This window comes from Grus americana, chromosome 21 (genome assembly GCF_028858705.1).
Source record: "Grus americana isolate bGruAme1 chromosome 21, bGruAme1.mat, whole genome shotgun sequence".
Taxonomy (NCBI): Eukaryota; Metazoa; Chordata; class Aves; order Gruiformes; family Gruidae; genus Grus; species Grus americana.
This window is the reverse complement of record NC_072872.1, coordinates 901355-928075: the sequence shown is the minus strand read 5'-3', so window position 1 is coordinate 928075 and position 26721 is coordinate 901355. Positions and strand designations below refer to the sequence as shown.

Sequence of the window (26721 nt, the reverse complement as noted above, 5' to 3'; positions counted from 1 at the left end):
GACTTGGACAAGGCTAAGGCCAAGGTATACCGAGTCTGTCAACGTGTTAGCATATAGGAAGCTGTTCCTTTCCTTCACGGACCAGGAGAGAAGAAAATAGTCTGGGAACGAATGCAGGAGAGATTTGTCTGAGGCCGTGACGAGCTTCGACATCCTTAACAATTGTTGTCCAGACCGCAGGGTGCTTTTAGCTCCTGCCTCCTCCCCTCTCGCCCTGTAAAACTCAGCCGGCTCTTCAGGGAGCTTGTGTCGAGGCTGAGGGGCAAAGCAGTGGGGGTTCTGGGGCAGCACCTGGGTGGGGAAGAACGAAGCAGCTGTGCGCTTTCCAGACTCTTCCGACACCATCCAAAGGTTGTGGCCACGGTGCGATATCGCAAGCCACGCGCTCCCAAACGTCTCTGGGCCGGGCTGCTTTCTTTGCGCGGTTTTTTCTTCTCTTGGCCTCCGCACAAAGATGGCGTCTAGTTCCCTGGCGGTGGTGTTTCTGGGGGAAGGAAAGTAACCTTTGGTTTGCCTTTGCCTCGTAAGCCAGGCTTCACCCTCCCTCTGAAAGTAAGGCCTTGAACCTCTGGTCTCCTCCCGCCACGCTGCCCGCCCCTGGCATTAGCACAGGGGTGTGGGTATGAGAAGGAACGGGGCAGAACAGGAGTGCGATGGAAGCAAAAGGAAATGCAGGGAATGCCACGAAATGCAAAAGAGCATCTTCACAGGCACGGGGGCCTTCTGATGCTGTAGAAGGAGACGAGGGCCTTTGCCGTGGTGCCGTTTTGGGAGGGAGGGACGGATGGAAGCTGCAGCGGCCTTGTCAGCAAGGGCCTGAAAGGCGTGCTTACGTTCAGACATCCAAGGGGCTTTTCCCTGGGCTGAAATGCAAACGCAGAGGATGGATAACAGCCACGATCGCGGTCCATACATTTGCTGGAGTTTCACAGAGGTTGTCGGCCCCAGAGAGCCTAAGGCAGATTGTTTTTTCCCCACGTACAGCTGTGTGAGCTCTCCGCGCAGCTGGAGTTGGAGTCCGAAATATCTCTGCAGCTCAAAGCTAGAAATCAGGAGCTGCGAGAGCTGGCGGCTCTTCTGCCACATCGCTTGGCGACTCCTGAGGAGGGTCATGCCACAACAGCGCTGTATGGAGAAGAGTGGGAGCAGCGAGCGCCAGAAGCAGACGGAGAGATGCATGGTCTCACTCCACGTCTGCAGGTCAGTTCCCGGACCATTTGTACGTGTAGTCGGCGTTGCGTTCACTTGTGGCTGCGGTCATGGCTTTTAGGTGTTTTGTCTTGGGCATCTAGTTCTCTTTGTTAGTGCGGTGGGTTTGGCTTTCCTGTAGGGAAGCTGGGGAGCTGCAGAAGGCTGCATCAAAGTGCTGCTGTGCGCGTCATGGGACCCGTGTGCCTGAAGAATACGCAGCCTTCTCCTCATCCTCCTCCATACAGCGTTGTAGGCTGTTAAAATATAAAAATGGCAGCAAGAGCAGGTTTTTTTGAGAGGGCTGGGCGTTGTCTTTCTCTTCCTGTTTCCTGAAGTTGCACCCTCTGCTTTAGACACAGGCAGCCGCTCAAGCCAGAAGAGAAGAGATCAAGACCACTGACACCTCTTGGAAAGAACCACTGATGCAGACAATTAGAGTTCTGAAACGGGACCTGGAGAGAGCATGGAGCATGCAGGAGGAGACCGCACGGCAACTGGCAGAAATAAAAAGCTCCAAATAGCATTATTTGCCTGACCTGGAGGGAAGAGTCCTTGCGTGCACGCATGTAGCATTTAAGGCTTTACCCCGGGTGACTCCACCTGGGACCCTCTCTCATTTCCCGAGTCCCAGCTCCCAGCCCATCCCCATCCTCTGTCTCCACCGGGTACTGGCAAGGGGGCCCCGAATCCAGACTTCAGCCTCCGACAGAGCACTCGGCGCTCACCCCCTCAGCCCACGGGGAAGCCAAGAAAAGCATCAGGCCCCTTGAGGCTGCCGTTCCTTGGGCCTCTTCTTAATCCCCGCTTCAGAAGAAGAGTCTAACCCAAAGGCAAGGCACTGAACAGATCCCTTTTGACTGCAGACGTGCTCTTAGGGGGTAGCTCTGACACGCCAGTGCCCATCGCCTCTCCCTGCCTGCAGCGGCAGCAACGCAGACGGAGACCCAGCAGGAGCATCGACAACGTTCAAGGCCGTTTGCCCCAAAGCACCACAGGACAGAGTGGAAACGAAGGAAGAGCAACACGACGGAAGGGCAGCCTCTGGCAGCCTTCAGCAGAGGTGGCTCCAGGGAAGCAGCAGCCTCGACACCAAAGCCGCAGCGAGGAAGTGCCGGCCGCGATGGGGAGGAGATGGCTCTGGGCTGTCCCCACCTACTGCGGCGGGACTCTTCTCCCCTCCAGGTAGTGCGGGTACCGCCGATACAGGAGGCGAGAGGTGATGGGTGCCCCAGCTCAGGGCTCAGCTCCTCTGTTCGCGTCTGGAACCCGGCAGCGCCCGCCAAGTCCTGCCTGCCGCCGCTCCCCGGGGAGAGGTGAGGCGAGGCGGTGCAGTGCCCATTCCTGCTGGGCCATGAAGAGGATCTGGCGGTTCCTGTGGGGCAGGAGGGCGCAGGGGGGGCCCGTGTCCTCAGGGAGCAGCGGTGGCAATGAGCTGCGGCCGGAGGGCCGGGACGAGCTGTGCCGGGAGGCCACCACCAGCGACTTGTCCCCAGTGCAGCCGCTGGTGAAGCAGTGCGACAGCAAGTGCCAGGACAGGGACGACAGGTAAGGGGTCCCGGCAGGCGGGTGCTCTTTGGGAGACTCCTGGGCTTTTTTCCTCCCCCAGGGCTTAGCTTTGTGCCTGTGGGTGCTCGTTCTCAAGGGAGGTCAATATGGAAAGGTGGAATAGGAAGGGGCCGTTATTACTGCCATAAGCAGGGTGTACAACTGGATGTGCTTTCTGTCTTTCCAGGCACAGTCCCGGTGCATGGCCAGTGGACCCCTGGGAGCAGGAAAGCAACGGAGAATCTGCTCCGGGCCAAGCAAAAGAGGTGTCAGCATCCAGCACTCCCCACGGGGCAGGAGCTGCTGGAGCTACGCTGCTTTCACCCACTTGGTGGAGCGCAGGTAGGACTCTCCAGCGTGGAGGAGGCGATGGGGAAAAGGCCTGTGGCCTGCCCTTTCGGCAGGCTGCCGTGGAGGCAGGAAATTTGGAAATGCCGATGTGGTGTTGCTTATGATCCAGCAAAAAAATGCACTGCCAGGCGTTGTCCCTGGAAAGCAGAATTCTCGAGTGACTGATTCCTTTTGGGCTCGTTTGGGCTCACTTTGAGTGATCTCCCTGGCACACAGAAAAGGCGCGGACACTGGGGGAAACGAATTCCCAAGCAGGAAAATAGATGGATTTTGAATCCGCATTTTGATAGGGCGCTCGCTAGGATTTCGTGGCTTTGCGGCCTGCGTTTGTGCTAAGATTGTCTCTGGAAGCATGACGATTTGGAAAGCACTCTAGGCATCAAGGAGTTGTATTAGCTCACTCTGGTTCCAAAAATATCTGGGTTTAATATAGACGAGCTTGCCGCATACTTGGAGTCCGTCTTCCCTAAGTTGCAAGCAGATGAAGAAGCCACCGAGGAGATCAAGAGCTTTGGTGGAGAGGTATGTAAACCCAAAGATTTTTAACTGGAATCTTCATTATAGGATTATATTGCATGCTAAAGCCAAATAAGACTTTTCCATGAATAATGTCTCATGCCGAGTTGTTGAAAACTCTTTGATCATCTGACTTCAAGTTGGTGACAGTCCTCTTCTGGTTCGATGAAATGCTGCCACTATCTCCTGTTTCGAGCTGATTTCCTCAGTTGTGTCCGTTTGCGTTCTTTAACTTGGACCAGGCAGAAGACGTCAGAGCCCAAATACCAACGGAAGGGCTGGATCCCTGCCCTTCCCGCCTGAGCGCTGGAAGCGATCGGGTATTAGAGTTGTTTCTGAGAGAACGTGACCATCGGCTCAGTATACATACGCATGTGTCTCACATGATGGAAACCAACAAGAGGTTGTCTCAGCAGCTGAGCGAAGCCGAAAGAAAAGCGAGCAGGCTGGAAAAGGAAGTGGGCCAACTGAAAGAGACTCTCCAGGAAAAGACATTGGCTTTACACACGAGAGAAAGAGAATTGAGTCAAGCCCATAGGCAGGCAAAGAAGCGGTATGCTCTACACTTTAAGAAAGAACAAGAGAGAAAAGATGCCGTCGAGAAGGCGGAGCGGCTGCAGCAACAACTGGCCCAGCTCCAGAGTGAAAACCTTTCACTCCGTCAGAAGCTGAGGAAAGCCGAAAGAAAGACGAGCGGGCTGGAAAAGCAAGTGGATAACCTGAAAGAAACTCTCTCAGAAAAGACATTGGCTTTAGAAATGAGAGAAAGAGAATTAAATCAGGCCCAGAATCAGGCAAATGAACTGGCCCAGCTCCAGAGTGAAAACCTTTTACTCCGCCAGCAGCTGGAAGACATGAAGAGCAAGACCGCCCAGGAACAAATGGTGAGTGATGCCGTGATGCCTTTGACAAAGTAGGAAAAGAGGTGAGGTGAGCACTGCCTTAGAGGGGAGCAAGGCTATCCGGCGCTTCTAAAAGTCGCCAGGTACAAGGTAGGTGCCTGGGAGTCCATCACTCAGGTCGGTTCTGGTTTGTCCTGGTTTTGTGGCAATTGCGGAAGGTCCTGGCAAGCCTTCAGACGTGCTTATGGACACGTATGTACATAGAAATGCTTAGGCATGCATTGGTTTTTGTTTGCGTAGCAGAAGAAGAGCGTAAAGGCTGGTACGCAGAGTTGGCTATAGGAAGCCTTGCCTCTGATCGCTGGAGAAAGGGCCGCGGGACAACTCCAGCGCTTGCATCGGCATCCGATTTGGTTTTGGCATTATCTTAAGAAACAAGCACGACCCCGCCAAGGCACAGCCTCAGCATCTTCTGAGAAGAACGTGCTGTGAAACAGGAATCTTCCTTAAGAGATGACATTTCTTTAGTTGTCTTCACTTGCCAAGGATGGCAGAGATCGTCAGCTGTGCAGATGCCATCTTCTTCCCGTGGACAATCTGCTTTGCGATGCACTTAGAAAAGTGATCTCGGTATATGAACTAACGAGTAGCTGACAGTGAAAATAGAGATTTTGGCTTCTTACCTCTTTCTTCACACTCCTGTGACGTTGTTGCCCTAGAGAACAGTGGCACAGCTGCAAGGAGAGCTCGCCGATGCTTTCAGAAAGCTGTTGACAGCAGAAGGTTCGCTGAAAGCTTGCACACGCCAACGGGATTACCTGAAGCAAGAAAACTCCGTCTTGCAAGAGGACTTGGACAAGGCTAAGGCCAAGGTATACCGAGTCTGTCAACGTGTTAGCATATAGGAAGCTGTTCCTTTCCTTCACGGACCAGGAGAGAAGAAAATAGTCTGGGAACGAATGCAGGAGAGATTTGTCTGAGGCCGTGACGAGCTTCGACATCCTTAACAATTGTTGTCCAGACCGCAGGGTGCTTTTAGCTCCTGCCTCCTCCCCTCTCGCCCTGTAAAACTCAGCCGGCTCTTCAGGGAGCTTGTGTCGAGGCTGAGGGGCAAAGCAGTGGGGGTTCTGGGGCAGCACCTGGGTGGGGAAGAACGAAGCAGCTGTGCGCTTTCCAGACTCTTCCGACACCATCCAAAGGTTGTGGCCACGGTGCGATATCGCAAGCCACGCGCTCCCAAACGTCTCTGGGCCGGGCTGCTTTCTTTGCGCGGTTTTTTCTTCTCTTGGCCTCCGCACAAAGATGGCGTCTAGTTCCCTGGCGGTGGTGTTTCTGGGGGAAGGAAAGTAACCTTTGGTTTGCCTTTGCCTCGTAAGCCAGGCTTCACCCTCCCTCTGAAAGTAAGGCCTTGAACCTCTGGTCTCCTCCCGCCACGCTGCCCGCCCCTGGCATTAGCACAGGGGTGTGGGTATGAGAAGGAACGGGGCAGAACAGGAGTGCGATGGAAGCAAAAGGAAATGCAGGGAATGCCACGAAATGCAAAAGAGCATCTTCACAGGCACGGGGGCCTTCTGATGCTGTAGAAGGAGACGAGGGCCTTTGCCGTGGTGCCGTTTTGGGAGGGAGGGACGGATGGAAGCTGCAGCGGCCTTGTCAGCAAGGGCCTGAAAGGCGTGCTTACGTTCAGACATCCAAGGGGCTTTTCCCTGGGCTGAAATGCAAACGCAGAGGATGGATAACAGCCACGATCGCGGTCCATACATTTGCTGGAGTTTCACAGAGGTTGTCGGCCCCAGAGAGCCTAAGGCAGATTGTTTTTTCCCCACGTACAGCTGTGTGAGCTCTCCGCGCAGCTGGAGTTGGAGTCCGAAATATCTCTGCAGCTCAAAGCTAGAAATCAGGAGCTGCGAGAGCTGGCGGCTCTTCTGCCACATCGCTTGGCGACTCCTGAGGAGGGTCATGCCACAACAGCGCTGTATGGAGAAGAGTGGGAGCAGCGAGCGCCAGAAGCAGACGGAGAGATGCATGGTCTCACTCCACGTCTGCAGGTCAGTTCCCGGACCATTTGTACGTGTAGTCGGCGTTGCGTTCACTTGTGGCTGCGGTCATGGCTTTTAGGTGTTTTGTCTTGGGCATCTAGTTCTCTTTGTTAGTGCGGTGGGTTTGGCTTTCCTGTAGGGAAGCTGGGGAGCTGCAGAAGGCTGCATCAAAGTGCTGCTGTGCGCGTCATGGGACCCGTGTGCCTGAAGAATACGCAGCCTTCTCCTCATCCTCCTCCATACAGCGTTGTAGGCTGTTAAAATATAAAAATGGCAGCAAGAGCAGGTTTTTTTGAGAGGGCTGGGCGTTGTCTTTCTCTTCCTGTTTCCTGAAGTTGCACCCTCTGCTTTAGACACAGGCAGCCGCTCAAGCCAGAAGAGAAGAGATCAAGACCACTGACACCTCTTGGAAAGAACCACTGATGCAGACAATTAGAGTTCTGAAACGGGACCTGGAGAGAGCATGGAGCATGCAGGAGGAGACCGCACGGCAACTGGCAGAAATAAAAAGCTCCAAATAGCATTATTTGCCTGACCTGGAGGGAAGAGTCCTTGCGTGCACGCATGTAGCATTTAAGGCTTTACCCCGGGTGACTCCACCTGGGACCCTCTCTCATTTCCCGAGTCCCAGCTCCCAGCCCATCCCCATCCTCTGTCTCCACCGGGTACTGGCAAGGGGGCCCCGAATCCAGACTTCAGCCTCCGACAGAGCACTCGGCGCTCACCCCCTCAGCCCACGGGGAAGCCAAGAAAAGCATCAGGCCCCTTGAGGCTGCCGTTCCTTGGGCCTCTTCTTAATCCCCGCTTCAGAAGAAGAGTCTAACCCAAAGGCAAGGCACTGAACAGATCCCTTTTGACTGCAGACGTGCTCTTAGGGGGTAGCTCTGACACGCCAGTGCCCATCGCCTCTCCCTGCCTGCAGCGGCAGCAACGCAGACGGAGACCCAGCAGGAGCATCGACAACGTTCAAGGCCGTTTGCCCCAAAGCACCACAGGACAGAGTGGAAACGAAGGAAGAGCAACACGACGGAAGGGCAGCCTCTGGCAGCCTTCAGCAGAGGTGGCTCCAGGGAAGCAGCAGCCTCGACACCAAAGCCGCAGCGAGGAAGTGCCGGCCGCGATGGGGAGGAGATGGCTCTGGGCTGTCCCCACCTACTGCGGCGGGACTCTTCTCCCCTCCAGGTAGTGCGGGTACCGCCGATACAGGAGGCGAGAGGTGATGGGTGCCCCAGCTCAGGGCTCAGCTCCTCTGTTCGCGTCTGGAACCCGGCAGCGCCCGCCAAGTCCTGCCTGCCGCCGCTCCCCGGGGAGAGGTGAGGCGAGGCGGTGCAGTGCCCATTCCTGCTGGGCCATGAAGAGGATCTGGCGGTTCCTGTGGGGCAGGAGGGCGCAGGGGGGGCCCGTGTCCTCAGGGAGCAGCGGTGGCAATGAGCTGCGGCCGGAGGGCCGGGACGAGCTGTGCCGGGAGGCCACCACCAGCGACTTGTCCCCAGTGCAGCCGCTGGTGAAGCAGTGCGACAGCAAGTGCCAGGACAGGGACGACAGGTAAGGGGTCCCGGCAGGCGGGTGCTCTTTGGGAGACTCCTGGGCTTTTTTCCTCCCCCAGGGCTTAGCTTTGTGCCTGTGGGTGCTCGTTCTCAAGGGAGGTCAATATGGAAAGGTGGAATAGGAAGGGGCCGTTATTACTGCCATAAGCAGGGTGTACAACTGGATGTGCTTTCTGTCTTTCCAGGCACAGTCCCGGTGCATGGCCAGTGGACCCCTGGGAGCAGGAAAGCAACGGAGAATCTGCTCCGGGCCAAGCAAAAGAGGTGTCAGCATCCAGCACTCCCCACGGGGCAGGAGCTGCTGGAGCTACGCTGCTTTCACCCACTTGGTGGAGCGCAGGTAGGACTCTCCAGCGTGGAGGAGGCGATGGGGAAAAGGCCTGTGGCCTGCCCTTTCGGCAGGCTGCCGTGGAGGCAGGAAATTTGGAAATGCCGATGTGGTGTTGCTTATGATCCAGCAAAAAAATGCACTGCCAGGCGTTGTCCCTGGAAAGCAGAATTCTCGAGAGACTGATTCCTTTTGGGCTCGTTTGGGCTCACTTTGAGTGATCTCCCTGGCACACAGAAAAGGCGCGGACACTGGGGGAAACGAATTCCCAAGCAGGAAAATAGATGGATTTTGAATCCGCATTTTGATAGGGCGCTCGCTAGGATTTCGTGGCTTTGCGGCCTGCGTTTGTGCTAAGATTGTCTCTGGAAGCATGACGATTTGGAAAGCACTCTAGGCATCAAGGAGTTGTATTAGCTCACTCTGGTTCCAAAAATATCTGGGTTTAATATAGACGAGCTTGCCGCATACTTGGAGTCCGTCTTCCCTAAGTTGCAAGCAGATGAAGAAGCCACCGAGGAGATCAAGAGCTTTGGTGGAGAGGTATGTAAACCCAAAGATTTTTAATTGGAATCTTCATTATAGGATTATATTGCATGCTAAAGCCAAATAAGACTTTTCCATGAATAATGTCTCATGCCGAGTTGTTGAAAACTCTTTGATCATCTGACTTCAAGTTGGTGACAGTCCTCTTCTGGCTAGATGAAATGCTGCCACTATCTCCTGTTTCGAGCTGATTTCCTCAGTTGTGTCCGTTTGCGTTCTTTAACTTGGACCAGGCAGAAGACGTCAGAGCCCAAATACCAACGGAAGGGCTGGATCCCTGCCCTTCCCGCCTGAGCGCTGGAAGCGATCGGGTATTAGAGTTGTTTCTGAGAGAACGTGACCATCGGCTCAGTATACGTACGCATGTGTCTCACATGATGGAAACCAACAAGAGGTTGTCTCAGCAGCTGAGCGAAGCCGAAAGAAAAGCGAGCAGGCTGGAAAAGGAAGTGGGCCAACTGAAAGAGACTCTCCAGGAAAAGACATTGGCTTTACACACGAGAGAAAGAGAATTGAGTCAAGCCCATAGGCAGGCAAAGAAGCGGTATGCTCTACACTTTAAGAAAGAACAAGAGAGAAAAGATGCCGTCGAGAAGGCGGAACGGCTGCAGCAACAACTGGCCCAGCTCCAGAGTGAAAACCTTTCACTCCGTCAGAAGCTGAGGAAAGCCGAAAGAAAGACGAGCGGGCTGGAAAAGCAAGTGGATAACCTGAAAGAAACTCTCTCAGAAAAGACATTGGCTTTAGAAATGAGAGAAAGAGAATTAAATCAGGCCCAGAATCAGGCAAATGAACTGGCCCAGCTCCAGAGTGAAAACCTTTTACTCCGCCAGCAGCTGGAAGACATGAAGAGCAAGACCGCCCAGGAACAAATGGTGAGTGATGCCGTGATGCCTTTGACAAAGTAGGAAAAGAGGTGAGGTGAGCACTGCCTTAGAGGGGAGCAAGGCTATCCGGCGCTTCTAAAAGTCGCCAGGTACAAGGTAGGTGCCTGGGAGTCCATCACTCAGGTCGGTTCTGGTTTGTCCTGGTTTTGTGGCAATTGCGGAAGGTCCTGGCAAGCCTTCAGACGTGCTTATGGACACGTATGTACATAGAAATGCTTAGGCATGCATTGGTTTTTGTTTGCGTAGCAGAAGAAGAGCGTAAAGGCTGGTACGCAGAGTTGGCTATAGGAAGCCTTGCCTCTGATCGCTGGAGAAAGGGCCGCGGGACAACTCCAGCGCTTGCATCGGCATCCGATTTGGTTTTGGCATTATCTTAAGAAACAAGCACGACCCCGCCAAGGCACAGCCTCAGCATCTTCTGAGAAGAACGTGCTGTGAAACAGGAATCTTCCTTAAGAGATGACATTTCTTTAGTTGTCTTCACTTGCCAAGGATGGCAGAGATCGTCAGCTGTGCAGATGCCATCTTCTTCCCGTGGACAATCTGCTTTGCGATGCACTTAGAAAAGTGATCTCGGTATATGAACTAACGAGTAGCTGACAGTGAAAATAGAGATTTTGGCTTCTTACCTCTTTCTTCACACTCCTGTGACGTTGTTGCCCTAGAGAACAGTGGCACAGCTGCAAGGAGAGCTCGCCGATGCTTTCAGAAAGCTGTTGACAGCAGAAGGTTCGCTGAAAGCTTGCACACGCCAACGGGATTACCTGAAGCAAGAAAACTCCGTCTTGCAAGAGGACTTGGACAAGGCTAAGGCCAAGGTATACCGAGTCTGTCAACGTGTTAGCATATAGGAAGCTGTTCCTTTCCTTCACGGACCAGGAGAGAAGAAAATAGTCTGGGAACGAATGCAGGAGAGATTTGTCTGAGGCCGTGACGAGCTTCGACATCCTTAACAATTGTTGTCCAGACCGCAGGGTGCTTTTAGCTCCTGCCTCCTCCCCTCTCGCCCTGTAAAACTCAGCCGGCTCTTCAGGGAGCTTGTGTCGAGGCTGAGGGGCAAAGCAGTGGGGGTTCTGGGGCAGCACCTGGGTGGGGAAGAACGAAGCAGCTGTGCGCTTTCCAGACTCTTCCGACACCATCCAAAGGTTGTGGCCACGGTGCGATATCGCAAGCCACGCGCTCCCAAACGTCTCTGGGCCGGGCTGCTTTCTTTGCGCGGTTTTTTCTTCTCTTGGCCTCCGCACAAAGATGGCGTCTAGTTCCCTGGCGGTGGTGTTTCTGGGGGAAGGAAAGTAACCTTTGGTTTGCCTTTGCCTCGTAAGCCAGGCTTCACCCTCCCTCTGAAAGTAAGGCCTTGAACCTCTGGTCTCCTCCCGCCACGCTGCCCGCCCCTGGCATTAGCACAGGGGTGTGGGTATGAGAAGGAACGGGGCAGAACAGGAGTGCGATGGAAGCAAAAGGAAATGCAGGGAATGCCACGAAATGCAAAAGAGCATCTTCACAGGCACGGGGGCCTTCTGATGCTGTAGAAGGAGACGAGGGCCTTTGCCGTGGTGCCGTTTTGGGAGGGAGGGACGGATGGAAGCTGCAGCGGCCTTGTCAGCAAGGGCCTGAAAGGCGTGCTTACGTTCAGACATCCAAGGGGCTTTTCCCTGGGCTGAAATGCAAACGCAGAGGATGGATAACAGCCACGATCGCGGTCCATACATTTGCTGGAGTTTCACAGAGGTTGTCGGCCCCAGAGAGCCTAAGGCAGATTGTTTTTTCCCCACGTACAGCTGTGTGAGCTCTCCGCGCAGCTGGAGTTGGAGTCCGAAATATCTCTGCAGCTCAAAGCTAGAAATCAGGAGCTGCGAGAGCTGGCGGCTCTTCTGCCACATCGCTTGGCGACTCCTGAGGAGGGTCATGCCACAACAGCGCTGTATGGAGAAGAGTGGGAGCAGCGAGCGCCAGAAGCAGACGGAGAGATGCATGGTCTCACTCCACGTCTGCAGGTCAGTTCCCGGACCATTTGTACGTGTAGTCGGCGTTGCGTTCACTTGTGGCTGCGGTCATGGCTTTTAGGTGTTTTGTCTTGGGCATCTAGTTCTCTTTGTTAGTGCGGTGGGTTTGGCTTTCCTGTAGGGAAGCTGGGGAGCTGCAGAAGGCTGCATCAAAGTGCTGCTGTGCGCGTCATGGGACCCGTGTGCCTGAAGAATACGCAGCCTTCTCCTCATCCTCCTCCATACAGCGTTGTAGGCTGTTAAAATATAAAAATGGCAGCAAGAGCAGGTTTTTTTGAGAGGGCTGGGCGTTGTCTTTCTCTTCCTGTTTCCTGAAGTTGCACCCTCTGCTTTAGACACAGGCAGCCGCTCAAGCCAGAAGAGAAGAGATCAAGACCACTGACACCTCTTGGAAAGAACCACTGATGCAGACAATTAGAGTTCTGAAACGGGACCTGGAGAGAGCATGGAGCATGCAGGAGGAGACCGCACGGCAACTGGCAGAAATAAAAAGCTCCAAATAGCATTATTTGCCTGACCTGGAGGGAAGAGTCCTTGCGTGCACGCATGTAGCATTTAAGGCTTTACCCCGGGTGACTCCACCTGGGACCCTCTCTCATTTCCCGAGTCCCAGCTCCCAGCCCATCCCCATCCTCTGTCTCCACCGGGTACTGGCAAGGGGGCCCCGAATCCAGACTTCAGCCTCCGACAGAGCACTCGGCGCTCACCCCCTCAGCCCACGGGGAAGCCAAGAAAAGCATCAGGCCCCTTGAGGCTGCCGTTCCTTGGGCCTCTTCTTAATCCCCGCTTCAGAAGAAGAGTCTAACCCAAAGGCAAGGCACTGAACAGATCCCTTTTGACTGCAGACGTGCTCTTAGGGGGTAGCTCTGACACGCCAGTGCCCATCGCCTCTCCCTGCCTGCAGCGGCAGCAACGCAGACGGAGACCCAGCAGGAGCATCGACAACGTTCAAGGCCGTTTGCCCCAAAGCACCACAGGACAGAGTGGAAACGAAGGAAGAGCAACACGACGGAAGGGCAGCCTCTGGCAGCCTTCAGCAGAGGTGGCTCCAGGGAAGCAGCAGCCTCGACACCAAAGCCGCAGCGAGGAAGTGCCGGCCGCGATGGGGAGGAGATGGCTCTGGGCTGTCCCCACCTACTGCGGCGGGACTCTTCTCCCCTCCAGGTAGTGCGGGTACCGCCGATACAGGAGGCGAGAGGTGATGGGTGCCCCAGCTCAGGGCTCAGCTCCTCTGTTCGCGTCTGGAACCCGGCAGCGCCCGCCAAGTCCTGCCTGCCGCCGCTCCCCGGGGAGAGGTGAGGCGAGGCGGTGCAGTGCCCATTCCTGCTGGGCCATGAAGAGGATCTGGCGGTTCCTGTGGGGCAGGAGGGCGCAGGGGGGGCCCGTGTCCTCAGGGAGCAGCGGTGGCAATGAGCTGCGGCCGGAGGGCCGGGACGAGCTGTGCCGGGAGGCCACCACCAGCGACTTGTCCCCAGTGCAGCCGCTGGTGAAGCAGTGCGACAGCAAGTGCCAGGACAGGGACGACAGGTAAGGGGTCCCGGCAGGCGGGTGCTCTTTGGGAGACTCCTGGGCTTTTTTCCTCCCCCAGGGCTTAGCTTTGTGCCTGTGGGTGCTCGTTCTCAAGGGAGGTCAATATGGAAAGGTGGAATAGGAAGGGGCCGTTATTACTGCCATAAGCAGGGTGTACAACTGGATGTGCTTTCTGTCTTTCCAGGCACAGTCCCGGTGCATGGCCAGTGGACCCCTGGGAGCAGGAAAGCAACGGAGAATCTGCTCCGGGCCAAGCAAAAGAGGTGTCAGCATCCAGCACTCCCCACGGGGCAGGAGCTGCTGGAGCTACGCTGCTTTCACCCACTTGGTGGAGCGCAGGTAGGACTCTCCAGCGTGGAGGAGGCGATGGGGAAAAGGCCTGTGGCCTGCCCTTTCGGCAGGCTGCCGTGGAGGCAGGAAATTTGGAAATGCCGATGTGGTGTTGCTTATGATCCAGCAAAAAAATGCACTGCCAGGCGTTGTCCCTGGAAAGCAGAATTCTCGAGAGACTGATTCCTTTTGGGCTCGTTTGGGCTCACTTTGAGTGATCTCCCTGGCACACAGAAAAGGCGCGGACACTGGGGGAAACGAATTCCCAAGCAGGAAAATAGATGGATTTTGAATCCGCATTTTGATAGGGCGCTCGCTAGGATTTCGTGGCTTTGCGGCCTGCGTTTGTGCTAAGATTGTCTCTGGAAGCATGACGATTTGGAAAGCACTCTAGGCATCAAGGAGTTGTATTAGCTCACTCTGGTTCCAAAAATATCTGGGTTTAATATAGACGAGCTTGCCGCATACTTGGAGTCCGTCTTCCCTAAGTTGCAAGCAGATGAAGAAGCCACCGAGGAGATCAAGAGCTTTGGTGGAGAGGTATGTAAACCCAAAGATTTTTAATTGGAATCTTCATTATAGGATTATATTGCATGCTAAAGCCAAATAAGACTTTTCCATGAATAATGTCTCATGCCGAGTTGTTGAAAACTCTTTGATCATCTGACTTCAAGTTGGTGACAGTCCTCTTCTGGTTCGATGAAATGCTGCCACTATCTCCTGTTTCGAGCTGATTTCCTCAGTTGTGTCCGTTTGCGTTCTTTAACTTGGACCAGGCAGAAGACGTCAGAGCCCAAATACCAACGGAAGGGCTGGATCCCTGCCCTTCCCACCTGAGCGCTGGAAGCGATCGGGTATTAGAGTTGTTTCTGAGAGAACGTGACCATCGGCTCAGTATACATACGCATGTGTCTCACATGATGGAAACCAACAAGAGGTTGTCTCAGCAGCTGAGCGAAGCCGAAAGAAAAGCGAGCAGGCTGGAAAAGGAAGTGGGCCAACTGAAAGAGACTCTCCAGGAAAAGACATTGGCTTTACACACGAGAGAAAGAGAATTGAGTCAAGCCCATAGGCAGGCAAAGAAGCGGTATGCTCTACACTTTAAGAAAGAACAAGAGAGAAAAGATGCCGTCGAGAAGGCGGAGCGGCTGCAGCAACAACTGGCCCAGCTCCAGAGTGAAAACCTTTCACTCCGTCAGAAGCTGAGGAAAGCCGAAAGAAAGACGAGCGGGCTGGAAAAGCAAGTGGATAACCTGAAAGAAACTCTCTCAGAAAAGACATTGGCTTTAGAAATGAGAGAAAGAGAATTAAATCAGGCCCAGAATCAGGCAAATGAACTGGCCCAGCTCCAGAGTGAAAACCTTTTACTCCGCCAGCAGCTGGAAGACATGAAGAGCAAGACCGCCCAGGAACAAATGGTGAGTGATGCCGTGATGCCTTTGACAAAGTAGGAAAAGAGGTGAGGTGAGCACTGCCTTAGAGGGGAGCAAGGCTATCCGGCGCTTCTAAAAGTCGCCAGGTACAAGGTAGGTGCCTGGGAGTCCATCACTCAGGTCGGTTCTGGTTTGTCCTGGTTTTGTGGCAATTGCGGAAGGTCCTGGCAAGCCTTCAGACGTGCTTATGGACACGTATGTACATAGAAATGCTTAGGCATGCATTGGTTTTTGTTTGCGTAGCAGAAGAAGAGCGTAAAGGCTGGTACGCAGAGTTGGCTATAGGAAGCCTTGCCTCTGATCGCTGGAGAAAGGGCCGCGGGACAACTCCAGCGCTTGCATCGGCATCCGATTTGGTTTTGGCATTATCTTAAGAAACAAGCACGACCCCGCCAAGGCACAGCCTCAGCATCTTCTGAGAAGAACGTGCTGTGAAACAGGAATCTTCCTTAAGAGATGACATTTCTTTAGTTGTCTTCACTTGCCAAGGATGGCAGAGATCGTCAGCTGTGCAGATGCCATCTTCTTCCCGTGGACAATCTGCTTTGCGATGCACTTAGAAAAGTGATCTCGGTATATGAACTAACGAGTAGCTGACAGTGAAAATAGAGATTTTGGCTTCTTACCTCTTTCTTCACACTCCTGTGACGTTGTTGCCCTAGAGAACAGTGGCACAGCTGCAAGGAGAGCTCGCCGATGCTTTCAGAAAGCTGTTGACAGCAGAAGGTTCGCTGAAAGCTTGCACACGCCAACGGGATTACCTGAAGCAAGAAAACTCCGTCTTGCAAGAGGACTTGGACAAGGCTAAGGCCAAGGTATACCGAGTCTGTCAACGTGTTAGCATATAGGAAGCTGTTCCTTTCCTTCACGGACCAGGAGAGAAGAAAATAGTCTGGGAACGAATGCAGGAGAGATTTGTCTGAGGCCGTGACGAGCTTCGACATCCTTAACAATTGTTGTCCAGACCGCAGGGTGCTTTTAGCTCCTGCCTCCTCCCCTCTCGCCCTGTAAAACTCAGCCGGCTCTTCAGGGAGCTTGTGTCGAGGCTGAGGGGCAAAGCAGTGGGGGTTCTGGGGCAGCACCTGGGTGGGGAAGAACGAAGCAGCTGTGCGCTTTCCAGACTCTTCCGACACCATCCAAAGGTTGTGGCCACGGTGCGATATCGCAAGCCACGCGCTCCCAAACGTCTCTGGGCCGGGCTGCTTTCTTTGCGCGGTTTTTTTCTTCTCTTGGCCTCCGCACAAAGATGGCGTCTAGTTCCCTGGCGGTGGTGTTTCTGGGGGAAGGAAAGTAACCTTTGGTTTGCCTTTGCCTCGTAAGCCAGGCTTCACCCTCCCTCTGAAAGTAAGGCCTTGAACCTCTGGTCTCCTCCCGCCACGCTGCCCGCCCCTGGCATTAGCACAGGGGTGTGGGTATGAGAAGGAACGGGGCAGAACAGGAGTGCGATGGAAGCAAAAGGAAATGCAGGGAATGCCACGAAATGCAAAAGAGCATCTTCACAGGCACGGGGGCCTTCTGATGCTGTAGAAGGAGACGAGGGCCTTTGCCGTGGTGCCGTTTTGGGAGGGAGGGACGGATGGAAGCTGCAGCGGCCTTGTCAGCAAGGGCCTGAAAGGCGTGCTTACGTTCAGACATCCAAGGGGCTTTTCCCTGGGCTGAAATGCAAACGCAGAGGATGGATAACAGCCACGATCGCGGTCCATACATTTGCTGGAGTTTCACAGAGGTTGTCGGCCCCAGAGAGCCTAAGGCAGATTGTTTTTTCCCCACGTACAGCTGTGTGAGCTCTCCGCGCAGCTGGAGTTGGAGTCCGAAATATCTCTGCAGCTCAAAGCTAGAAATCAGGAGCTGCGAGAGCTGGCGGCTCTTCTGCCACATCGCTTGGCGACTCCTGAGGAGGGTCATGCCACAACAGCGCTGTATGGAGAAGAGTGGGAGCAGCGAGCGCCAGAAGCAGACGGAGAGATGCATGGTCTCACTCCACGTCTGCAGGTCAGTTCCCGGACCATTTGTACGTGTAGTCGGCGTTGCGTTCACTTGTGGCTGCGGTCATGGCTTTTAGGTGTTTTGTCTTGGGCATCTAGTTCTCTTTGTTAGTGCGGTGGGTTTGGCTTTCCTGTAGGGAAGCTGGGGAGCTGCAGAAGGCTGCATCAAAGTGCTGCTGTGCGCGTCATGGGACCCGTGTGCCTGAAGAATACGCAGCCTTCTCCTCATCCTCCTCCATACAGCGTTGTAGGCTGTTAAAATATAAAAATGGCAGCAAGAGCAGGTTTTTTTGAGAGGGCTGGGCGTTGTCTTTCTCTTCCTGTTTCCTGAAGTTGCACCCTCTGCTTTAGACACAGGCAGCCGCTCAAGCCAGAAGAGAAGAGATCAAGACCACTGACACCTCTTGGAAAGAACCACTGATGCAGACAATTAGAGTTCTGAAACGGGACCTGGAGAGAGCATGGAGCATGCAGGAGGAGACCGCACGGCAACTGGCAGAAATAAAAAGCTCCAAATAGCATTATTTGCCTGACCTGGAGGGAAGAGTCCTTGCGTGCACGCATGTAGCATTTAAGGCTTTACCCCGGGTGACTCCACCTGGGACCCTCTCTCATTTCCCGAGTCCCAGCTCCCAGCCCATCCCCATCCTCTGTCTCCACCGGGTACTGGCAAGGGGGCCCCGAATCCAGACTTCAGCCTCCGACAGAGCACTCGGCGCTCACCCCCTCAGCCCACGGGGAAGCCAAGAAAAGCATCAGGCCCCTTGAGGCTGCCGTTCCTTGGGCCTCTTCTTAATCCCCGCTTCAGAAGAAGAGTCTAACCCAAAGGCAAGGCACTGAACAGATCCCTTTTGACTGCAGACGTGCTCTTAGGGGGTAGCTCTGACACGCCAGTGCCCATCGCCTCTCCCTGCCTGCAGCGGCAGCAACGCAGACGGAGACCCAGCAGGAGCATCGACAACGTTCAAGGCCGTTTGCCCCAAAGCACCACAGGACAGAGTGGAAACGAAGGAAGAGCAACACGACGGAAGGGCAGCCTCTGGCAGCCTTCAGCAGAGGTGGCTCCAGGGAAGCAGCAGCCTCGACACCAAAGCCGCAGCGAGGAAGTGCCGGCCGCGATGGGGAGGAGATGGCTCTGGGCTGTCCCCACCTACTGCGGCGGGACTCTTCTCCCCTCCAGGTAGTGCGGGTACCGCCGATACAGGAGGCGAGAGGTGATGGGTGCCCCAGCTCAGGGCTCAGCTCCTCTGTTCGCGTCTGGAACCCGGCAGCGCCCGCCAAGTCCTGCCTGCCGCCGCTCCCCGGGGAGAGGTGAGGCGAGGCGGTGCAGTGCCCATTCCTGCTGGGCCATGAAGAGGATCTGGCGGTTCCTGTGGGGCAGGAGGGCGCAGGGGGGGCCCGTGTCCTCAGGGAGCAGCGGTGGCAATGAGCTGCGGCCGGAGGGCCGGGACGAGCTGTGCCGGGAGGCCACCACCAGCGACTTGTCCCCAGTGCAGCCGCTGGTGAAGCAGTGCGACAGCAAGTGCCAGGACAGGGACGACAGGTAAGGGGTCCCGGCAGGCGGGTGCTCTTTGGGAGACTCCTGGGCTTTTTTCCTCCCCCAGGGCTTAGCTTTGTGCCTGTGGGTGCTCGTTCTCAAGGGAGGTCAATATGGAAAGGTGGAATAGGAAGGGGCCGTTATTACTGCCATAAGCAGGGTGTACAACTGGATGTGCTTTCTGTCTTTCCAGGCACAGTCCCGGTGCATGGCCAGTGGACCCCTGGGAGCAGGAAAGCAACGGAGAATCTGCTCCGGGCCAAGCAAAAGAGGTGTCAGCATCCAGCACTCCCCACGGGGCAGGAGCTGCTGGAGCTACGCTGCTTTCACCCACTTGGTGGAGCGCAGGTAGGACTCTCCAGCGTGGAGGAGGCGATGGGGAAAAGGCCTGTGGCCTGCCCTTTCGGCAGGCTGCCGTGGAGGCAGGAAATTTGGAAATGCCGATGTGGTGTTGCTTATGATCCAGCAAAAAAATGCACTGCCAGGCGTTGTCCCTGGAAAGCAGAATTCTCGAGAGACTGATTCCTTTTGGGCTCGTTTGGGCTCACTTTGAGTGATCTCCCTGGCACACAGAAAAGGCGCGGACACTGGGGGAAACGAATTCCCAAGCAGGAAAATAGATGGATTTTGAATCCGCATTTTGATAGGGCGCTCGCTAGGATTTCGTGGCTTTGCGGCCTGCGTTTGTGCTAAGATTGTCTCTGGAAGCATGACGATTTGGAAAGCACTCTAGGCATCAAGGAGTTGTATTAGCTCACTCTGGTTCCAAAAATATCTGGGTTTAATATAGACGAGCTTGCCGCATACTTGGAGTCCGTCTTCCCTAAGTTGCAAGCAGATGAAGAAGCCACCGAGGAGATCAAGAGCTTTGGTGGAGAGGTATGTAAACCCAAAGATTTTTAACTGGAATCTTCATTATAGGATTATATTGCATGCTAAAGCCAAATAAGACTTTTCCATGAATAATGTCTCATGCCGAGTTGTTGAAAACTCTTTGATCATCTGACTTCAAGTTGGTGACAGTCCTCTTCTGGTTCGATGAAATGCTGCCACTATCTCCTGTTTCGAGCTGATTTCCTCAGTTGTGTCCGTTTGCGTTCTTTAACTTGGACCAGGCAGAAGACGTCAGAGCCCAAATACCAACGGAAGGGCTGGATCCCTGCCCTTCCCGCCTGAGCGCTGGAAGCGATCGGGTATTAGAGTTGTTTCTGAGAGAACGTGACCATCGGCTCAGTATACGTACGCATGTGTCTCACATGATGGAAACCAACAAGAGGTTGTCTCAGCAGCTGAGCGAAGCCGAAAGAAAAGCGAGCAGGCTGGAAAAGGAAGTGGGCCAACTGAAAGAGACTCTCCAGGAAAAGACATTGGCTTTACACACGAGAGAAAGAGAATTGAGTCAAGCCCATAGGCAGGCAAAGAAGCAGTATGCTCTACACTTTAAGAAAGAACAAGAGAGAAAAGATGCCGTCGAGAAGGCGGAACGGCTGCAGCAACAACTGGCCCAGCTCCAGAGTGAAAACCTTTCACTCCGTCAGAAGCTGAGGAAAGCCGAAAGAAAGACGAGCGGGCTGGAAAAGCAAGTGGATAACCTGAAAGAAACTCTCTCAGAAAAGACATTGGCTTTAGAAATGAGAGAAAGAGAATTAAATCAGGCCCAGAATCAGGCAAATGAACTGGCCCAGCTCCAGAGTGAAAACCTTTTACTCCGCCAGCAGCTGGAAGACATGAAGAACAAGACCGCCCAGGAACAAATGGTGAGTGATGCCGTGATGCCTTTGACAAAGTAGGAAAAGAGGTGAGGTGAGCACTGCCTTAGAGGGGAGCAAGGCTATCCGGCGCTTCTAAAAGTCGCCAGGTACAAGGTACGTGCCTGGGAGTCCATCACTCAGGTCGGTTCTGGTTTGTCCTGGTTTTGTGGCAATTGCGGAAGGTCCTGGCAAGCCTTCAGACGTGCTTATGGACACGTATGTACATAGAAATGCTTAGGCATGCATTGGTTTTTGTTTGCGTAGCAGAAGAAGAGCGTAAAGGCTGGTACGCAGAGTTGGCTATAGGAAGCCTTGCCTCTGATCGCTGGAGAAAGGGCCGCGGGACAACTCCAGCGCTTGCATCGGCATCCGATTTGGTTTTGGCATTATCTTAAGAAACAAGCACGACCCCGCCAAGGCACAGCCTCAGCATCTTCTGAGAAGAACGTGCTGTGAAACAGGAATCTTCCTTAAGAGATGACATTTCTTTAGTTGTCTTCACTTGCCAAGGATGGCAGAGATCGTCAGCTGTGCAGATGCCATCTTCTTCCCGTGGACAATCTGCTTTGCGATGCACTTAGAAAAGTGATCTCGGTATATGAACTAACGAGTAGCTGACAGTGAAAATAGAGATTTTGGCTTCTTACCTCTTTCTTCACACTCCTGTGACGTTGTTGCCCTAGAGAACAGTGGCACAGCTGCAAGGAGAGCTCGCCGATGCTTTCAGAAAGCTGTTGACAGCAGAAGGTTCGCTGAAAGCTTGCACACGCCAACGGGATTACCTGAAGCAAGAAAACTCCGTCTTGCAAGAGGACTTGGACAAGGCTAAGGCCAAGGTATACCGAGTCTGTCAACGTGTTAGCATATAGGAAGCTGTTCCTTTCCTTCACGGACCAGGAGAGAAGAAAATAGTCTGGGAACGAATGCAGGAGAGATTTGTCTGAGGCCGTGACGAGCTTCGACATCCTTAACAATTGTTGTCCAGACCGCAGGGTGCTTTTAGCTCCTGCCTCCTCCCCTCTCGCCCTGTAAAACTCAGCCGGCTCTTCAGGGAGCTTGTGTCGAGGCTGAGGGGCAAAGCAGTGGGGGTTCTGGGGCAGCACCTGGGTGGGGAAGAACGAAGCAGCTGTGCGCTTTCCAGACTCTTCCGACACCATCCAAAGGTTGTGGCCACGGTGCGATATCGCAAGCCACGCGCTCCCAAACGTCTCTGGGCCGGGCTGCTTTCTTTGCGCGGTTTTTTTCTTCTCTTGGCCTCCGCACAAAGATGGCGTCTAGTTCCCTGGCGGTGGTGTTTCTGGGGGAAGGAAAGTAACCTTTGGTTTGCCTTTGCCTCGTAAGCCAGGCTTCACCCTCCCTCTGAAAGTAAGGCCTTGAACCTCTGGTCTCCTCCCGCCACGCTGCCCGCCCCTGGCATTAGCACAGGGGTGTGGGTATGAGAAGGAACGGGGCAGAACAGGAGTGCGATGGAAGCAAAAGGAAATGCAGGGAATGCCACGAAATGCAAAAGAGCATCTTCACAGGCACGGGGGCCTTCTGATGCTGTAGAAGGAGACGAGGGCCTTTGCCGTGGTGCCGTTTTGGGAGGGAGGGACGGATGGAAGCTGCAGCGGCCTTGTCAGCAAGGGCCTGAAAGGCGTGCTTACGTTCAGACATCCAAGGGGCTTTTCCCTGGGCTGAAATGCAAACGCAGAGGATGGATAACAGCCACGATCGCGGTCCATACATTTGCTGGAGTTTCACAGAGGTTGTCGGCCCCAGAGAGCCTAAGGCAGATTGTTTTTTCCCCACGTACAGCTGTGTGAGCTCTCCGCGCAGCTGGAGTTGGAGTCCGAAATATCTCTGCAGCTCAAAGCTAGAAATCAGGAGCTGCGAGAGCTGGCGGCTCTTCTGCCACATCGCTTGGCGACTCCTGAGGAGGGTCATGCCACAACAGCGCTGTATGGAGAAGAGTGGGAGCAGCGAGCGCCAGAAGCAGACGGAGAGATGCATGGTCTCACTCCACGTCTGCAGGTCAGTTCCCGGACCATTTGTACGTGTAGTCGGCGTTGCGTTCACTTGTGGCTGCGGTCATGGCTTTTAGGTGTTTTGTCTTGGGCATCTAGTTCTCTTTGTTAGTGCGGTGGGTTTGGCTTTCCTGTAGGGAAGCTGGGGAGCTGCAGAAGGCTGCATCAAAGTGCTGCTGTGCGCGTCATGGGACCCGTGTGCCTGAAGAATACGCAGCCTTCTCCTCATCCTCCTCCATACAGCGTTGTAGGCTGTTAAAATATAAAAATGGCAGCAAGAGCAGGTTTTTTTGAGAGGGCTGGGCGTTGTCTTTCTCTTCCTGTTTCCTGAAGTTGCACCCTCTGCTTTAGACACAGGCAGCCGCTCAAGCCAGAAGAGAAGAGATCAAGACCACTGACACCTCTTGGAAAGAACCACTGATGCAGACAATTAGAGTTCTGAAACGGGACCTGGAGAGAGCATGGAGCATGCAGGAGGAGACCGCACGGCAACTGGCAGAAATAAAAAGCTCCAAATAGCATTATTTGCCTGACCTGGAGGGAAGAGTCCTTGCGTGCACGCATGTAGCATTTAAGGCTTTACCCCGGGTGACTCCACCTGGGACCCTCTCTCATTTCCCGAGTCCCAGCTCCCAGCCCATCCCCATCCTCTGTCTCCACCGGGTACTGGCAAGGGGGCCCCGAATCCAGACTTCAGCCTCCGACAGAGCACTCGGCGCTCACCCCCTCAGCCCACGGGGAAGCCAAGAAAAGCATCAGGCCCCTTGAGGCTGCCGTTCCTTGGGCCTCTTCTTAATCCCCGCTTCAGAAGAAGAGTCTAACCCAAAGGCAAGGCACTGAACAGATCCCTTTTGACTGCAGACGTGCTCTTAGGGGGTAGCTCTGACACGCCAGTGCCCATCGCCTCTCCCTGCCTGCAGCGGCAGCAACGCAGACGGAGACCCAGCAGGAGCATCGACAACGTTCAAGGCCGTTTGCCCCAAAGCACCACAGGACAGAGTGGAAACGAAGGAAGAGCAACACGACGGAAGGGCAGCCTCTGGCAGCCTTCAGCAGAGGTGGCTCCAGGGAAGCAGCAGCCTCGACACCAAAGCCGCAGCGAGGAAGTGCCGGCCGCGATGGGGAGGAGATGGCTCTGGGCTGTCCCCACCTACTGCGGCGGGACTCTTCTCCCCTCCAGGTAGTGCGGGTACCGCCGATACAGGAGGCGAGAGGTGATGGGTGCCCCAGCTCAGGGCTCAGCTCCTCTGTTCGCGTCTGGAACCCGGCAGCGCCCGCCAAGTCCTGCCTGCCGCCGCTCCCCGGGGAGAGGTGAGGCGAGGCGGTGCAGTGCCCATTCCTGCTGGGCCATGAAGAGGATCTGGCGGTTCCTGTGGGGCAGGAGGGCGCAGGGGGGGCCCGTGTCCTCAGGGAGCAGCGGTGGCAATGAGCTGCGGCCGGAGGGCCGGGACGAGCTGTGCCGGGAGGCCACCACCAGCGACTTGTCCCCAGTGCAGCCGCTGGTGAAGCAGTGCGACAGCAAGTGCCAGGACAGGGACGACAGGTAAGGGGTCCCGGCAGGCGGGTGCTCTTTGGGAGACTCCTGGGCTTTTTTCCTCCCCCAGGGCTTAGCTTTGTGCCTGTGGGTGCTCGTTCTCAAGGGAGGTCAATATGGAAAGGTGGAATAGGAAGGGGCCGTTATTACTGCCATAAGCAGGGTGTACAACTGGATGTGCTTTCTGTCTTTCCAGGCACAGTCCCGGTGCATGGCCAGTGGACCCCTGGGAGCAGGAAAGCAACGGAGAATCTGCTCCGGGCCAAGCAAAAGAGGTGTCAGCATCCAGCACTCCCCACGGGGCAGGAGCTGCTGGAGCTACGCTGCTTTCACCCACTTGGTGGAGCGCAGGTAGGACTCTCCAGCGTGGAGGAGGCGATGGGGAAAAGGCCTGTGGCCTGCCCTTTCGGCAGGCTGCCGTGGAGGCAGGAAATTTGGAAATGCCGATGTGGTGTTGCTTATGATCCAGCAAAAAAATGCACTGCCAGGCGTTGTCCCTGGAAAGCAGAATTCTCGAGAGACTGATTCCTTTTGGGCTCGTTTGGGCTCACTTTGAGTGATCTCCCTGGCACACAGAAAAGGCGCGGACACTGGGGGAAACGAATTCCCAAGCAGGAAAATAGATGGATTTTGAATCCGCATTTTGATAGGGCGCTCGCTAGGATTTCGTGGCTTTGCGGCCTGCGTTTGTGCTAAGATTGTCTCTGGAAGCATGACGATTTGGAAAGCACTCTAGGCATCAAGGAGTTGTATTAGCTCACTCTGGTTCCAAAAATATCTGGGTTTAATATAGACGAGCTTGCCGCATACTTGGAGTCCGTCTTCCCTAAGTTGCAAGCAGATGAAGAAGCCACCGAGGAGGTCAAGAGCTTTGGTGGAGAGGTATGTAAACCCAAAGATTTTTAACTGGAATCTTCATTATAGGATTATATTGCATGCTAAAGCCAAATAAGACTTTTCCATGAATAATGTCTCATGCCGAGTTGTTGAAAACTCTTTGATCATCTGACTTCAAGTTGGTGACAGTCCTCTTCTGGCTAGATGAAATGCTGCCACTATCTCCTGTTTCGAGCTGATTTCCTCAGTTGTGTCCGTTTGCGTTCTTTAACTTGGACCAGGCAGAAGACGTCAGAGCCCAAATACCAACGGAAGGGCTGGATCCCTGCCCTTCCCGCCTGAGCGCTGGAAGCGATCGGGTATTAGAGTTGTTTCTGAGAGAACGTGACCATCGGCTCAGTATACGTACGCATGTGTCTCACATGATGGAAACCAACAAGAGGTTGTCTCAGCAGCTGAGCGAAGCCGAAAGAAAAGCGAGCAGGCTGGAAAAGGAAGTGGGCCAACTGAAAGAGACTCTCCAGGAAAAGACATTGGCTTTACACACGAGAGAAAGAGAATTGAGTCAAGCCCATAGGCAGGCAAAGAAGCGGTATGCTCTACACTTTAAGAAAGAACAAGAGAGAAAAGATGCCGTCGAGAAGGCGGAACGGCTGCAGCAACAACTGGCCCAGCTCCAGAGTGAAAACCTTTCGCTCCGTCAGAAGCTGAGGAAAGCCGAAAGAAAGACGAGCGGGCTGGAAAAGCAAGTGGATAACCTGAAAGAAACTCTCTCAGAAAAGACATTGGCTTTAGAAATGAGAGAAAGAGAATTAAATCAGGCCCAGAATCAGGCAAATGAACTGGCCCAGCTCCAGAGTGAAAACCTTTTACTCCGCCAGCAGCTGGAAGACATGAAGAACAAGACCGCCCAGGAACAAATGGTGAGTGATGCCGTGATGCCTTTGACAAAGTAGGAAAAGAGGTGAGGTGAGCACTGCCTTAAAGGGGAGCAAGGCTATCCGGCGCTTCTAAAAGTCGCCAGGTACAAGGTACGTGCCTGGGAGTCCATCACTCAGGTCGGTTCTGGTTTGTCCTGGTTTTGTGGCAATTGCGGAAGGTCCTGGCAAGCCTTCAGACATGCTTATGGACACGTATGTACATAGAAATGCTTAGGCATGCATTGGTTTTTGTTTGCGTAGCAGAAGAAGAGCGTAAAGGCTGGTACGCAGAGTTGGCTATAGGAAGCCTTGCCTCTGATCGCTGGAGAAAGGGCCGCGGGACAACTCCAGCGCTTGCATCGGCATCCGATTTGGTTTTGGCATTATCTTAAGAAACAAGCACGACCCCGCCAAGGCACAGCCTCAGCATCTTCTGAGAAGAACGTGCTGTGAAACAGGAATCTTCCTTAAGAGATGACATTTCTTTAGTTGTCTTCACTTGCCAAGGATGGCAGAGATCGTCAGCTGTGCAGATGCCATCTTCTTCCCGTGGACAATCTGCTTTGCGATGCACTTAGAAAAGTGATCTCGGTATATGAACTAACGAGTAGCTGACAGTGAAAATAGAGATTTTGGCTTCTTACCTCTTTCTTCACACTCCTGTGACGTTGTTGCCCTAGAGAACAGTGGCACAGCTGCAAGGAGAGCTCGCCGATGCTTTCAGAAAGCTGTTGACAGCAGAAGGTTCGCTGAAAGCTTGCACACGCCAACGGGATTACCTGAAGCAAGAAAACTCCGTCTTGCAAGAGGACTTGGACAAGGCTAAGGCCAAGGTATACCGAGTCTGTCAACGTGTTAGCATATAGGAAGCTGTTCCTTTCCTTCACGGACCAGGAGAGAAGAAAATAGTCTGGGAACGAATGCAGGAGAGATTTGTCTGAGGCCGTGACGAGCTTCGACATCCTTAACAATTGTTGTCCAGACCGCAGGGTGCTTTTAGCTCCTGCCTCCTCCCCTCTCGCCCTGTAAAACTCAGCCGGCTCTTCAGGGAGCTTGTGTCGAG

General features: G+C 54.2%; 1 protein-coding gene across 38 annotated transcripts in view; it reads left to right on the top strand.

The window, feature by feature from the left end:
- Positions 1 to 26721, top strand: part of LOC129215757 (hornerin-like) — a 56917-nt gene that overhangs the window by 16642 nt on the left and 13554 nt on the right. For 14 of the 38 annotated variants that reach the window (XM_054849475.1, XM_054849462.1, XM_054849469.1 and 11 more), the window contains 8 exons: positions 2924 to 3078; positions 3521 to 3609; positions 8217 to 8371; positions 13510 to 13664; positions 14107 to 14195; positions 18804 to 18958; positions 19401 to 19489; positions 24098 to 24252. In XM_054849475.1, coding sequence (XP_054705450.1) covers positions 2924 to 3078; positions 3521 to 3609; positions 8217 to 8371; positions 13510 to 13664; positions 14107 to 14195; positions 18804 to 18958; positions 19401 to 19489; positions 24098 to 24252 — 1042 coding nt within the window. Of the gene's footprint in view, positions 1 to 2923; positions 3079 to 3520; positions 3610 to 8216; positions 8372 to 8813; positions 8903 to 13509; positions 13665 to 14106; positions 14196 to 18803; positions 18959 to 19400; positions 19490 to 22158; positions 22375 to 22718; positions 23259 to 24097; positions 24253 to 26721 lie in introns of those variants that run through there. The other 24 variants (XM_054849470.1, XM_054849464.1, XM_054849484.1 and 21 more) reach the window with 10 other exon arrangements.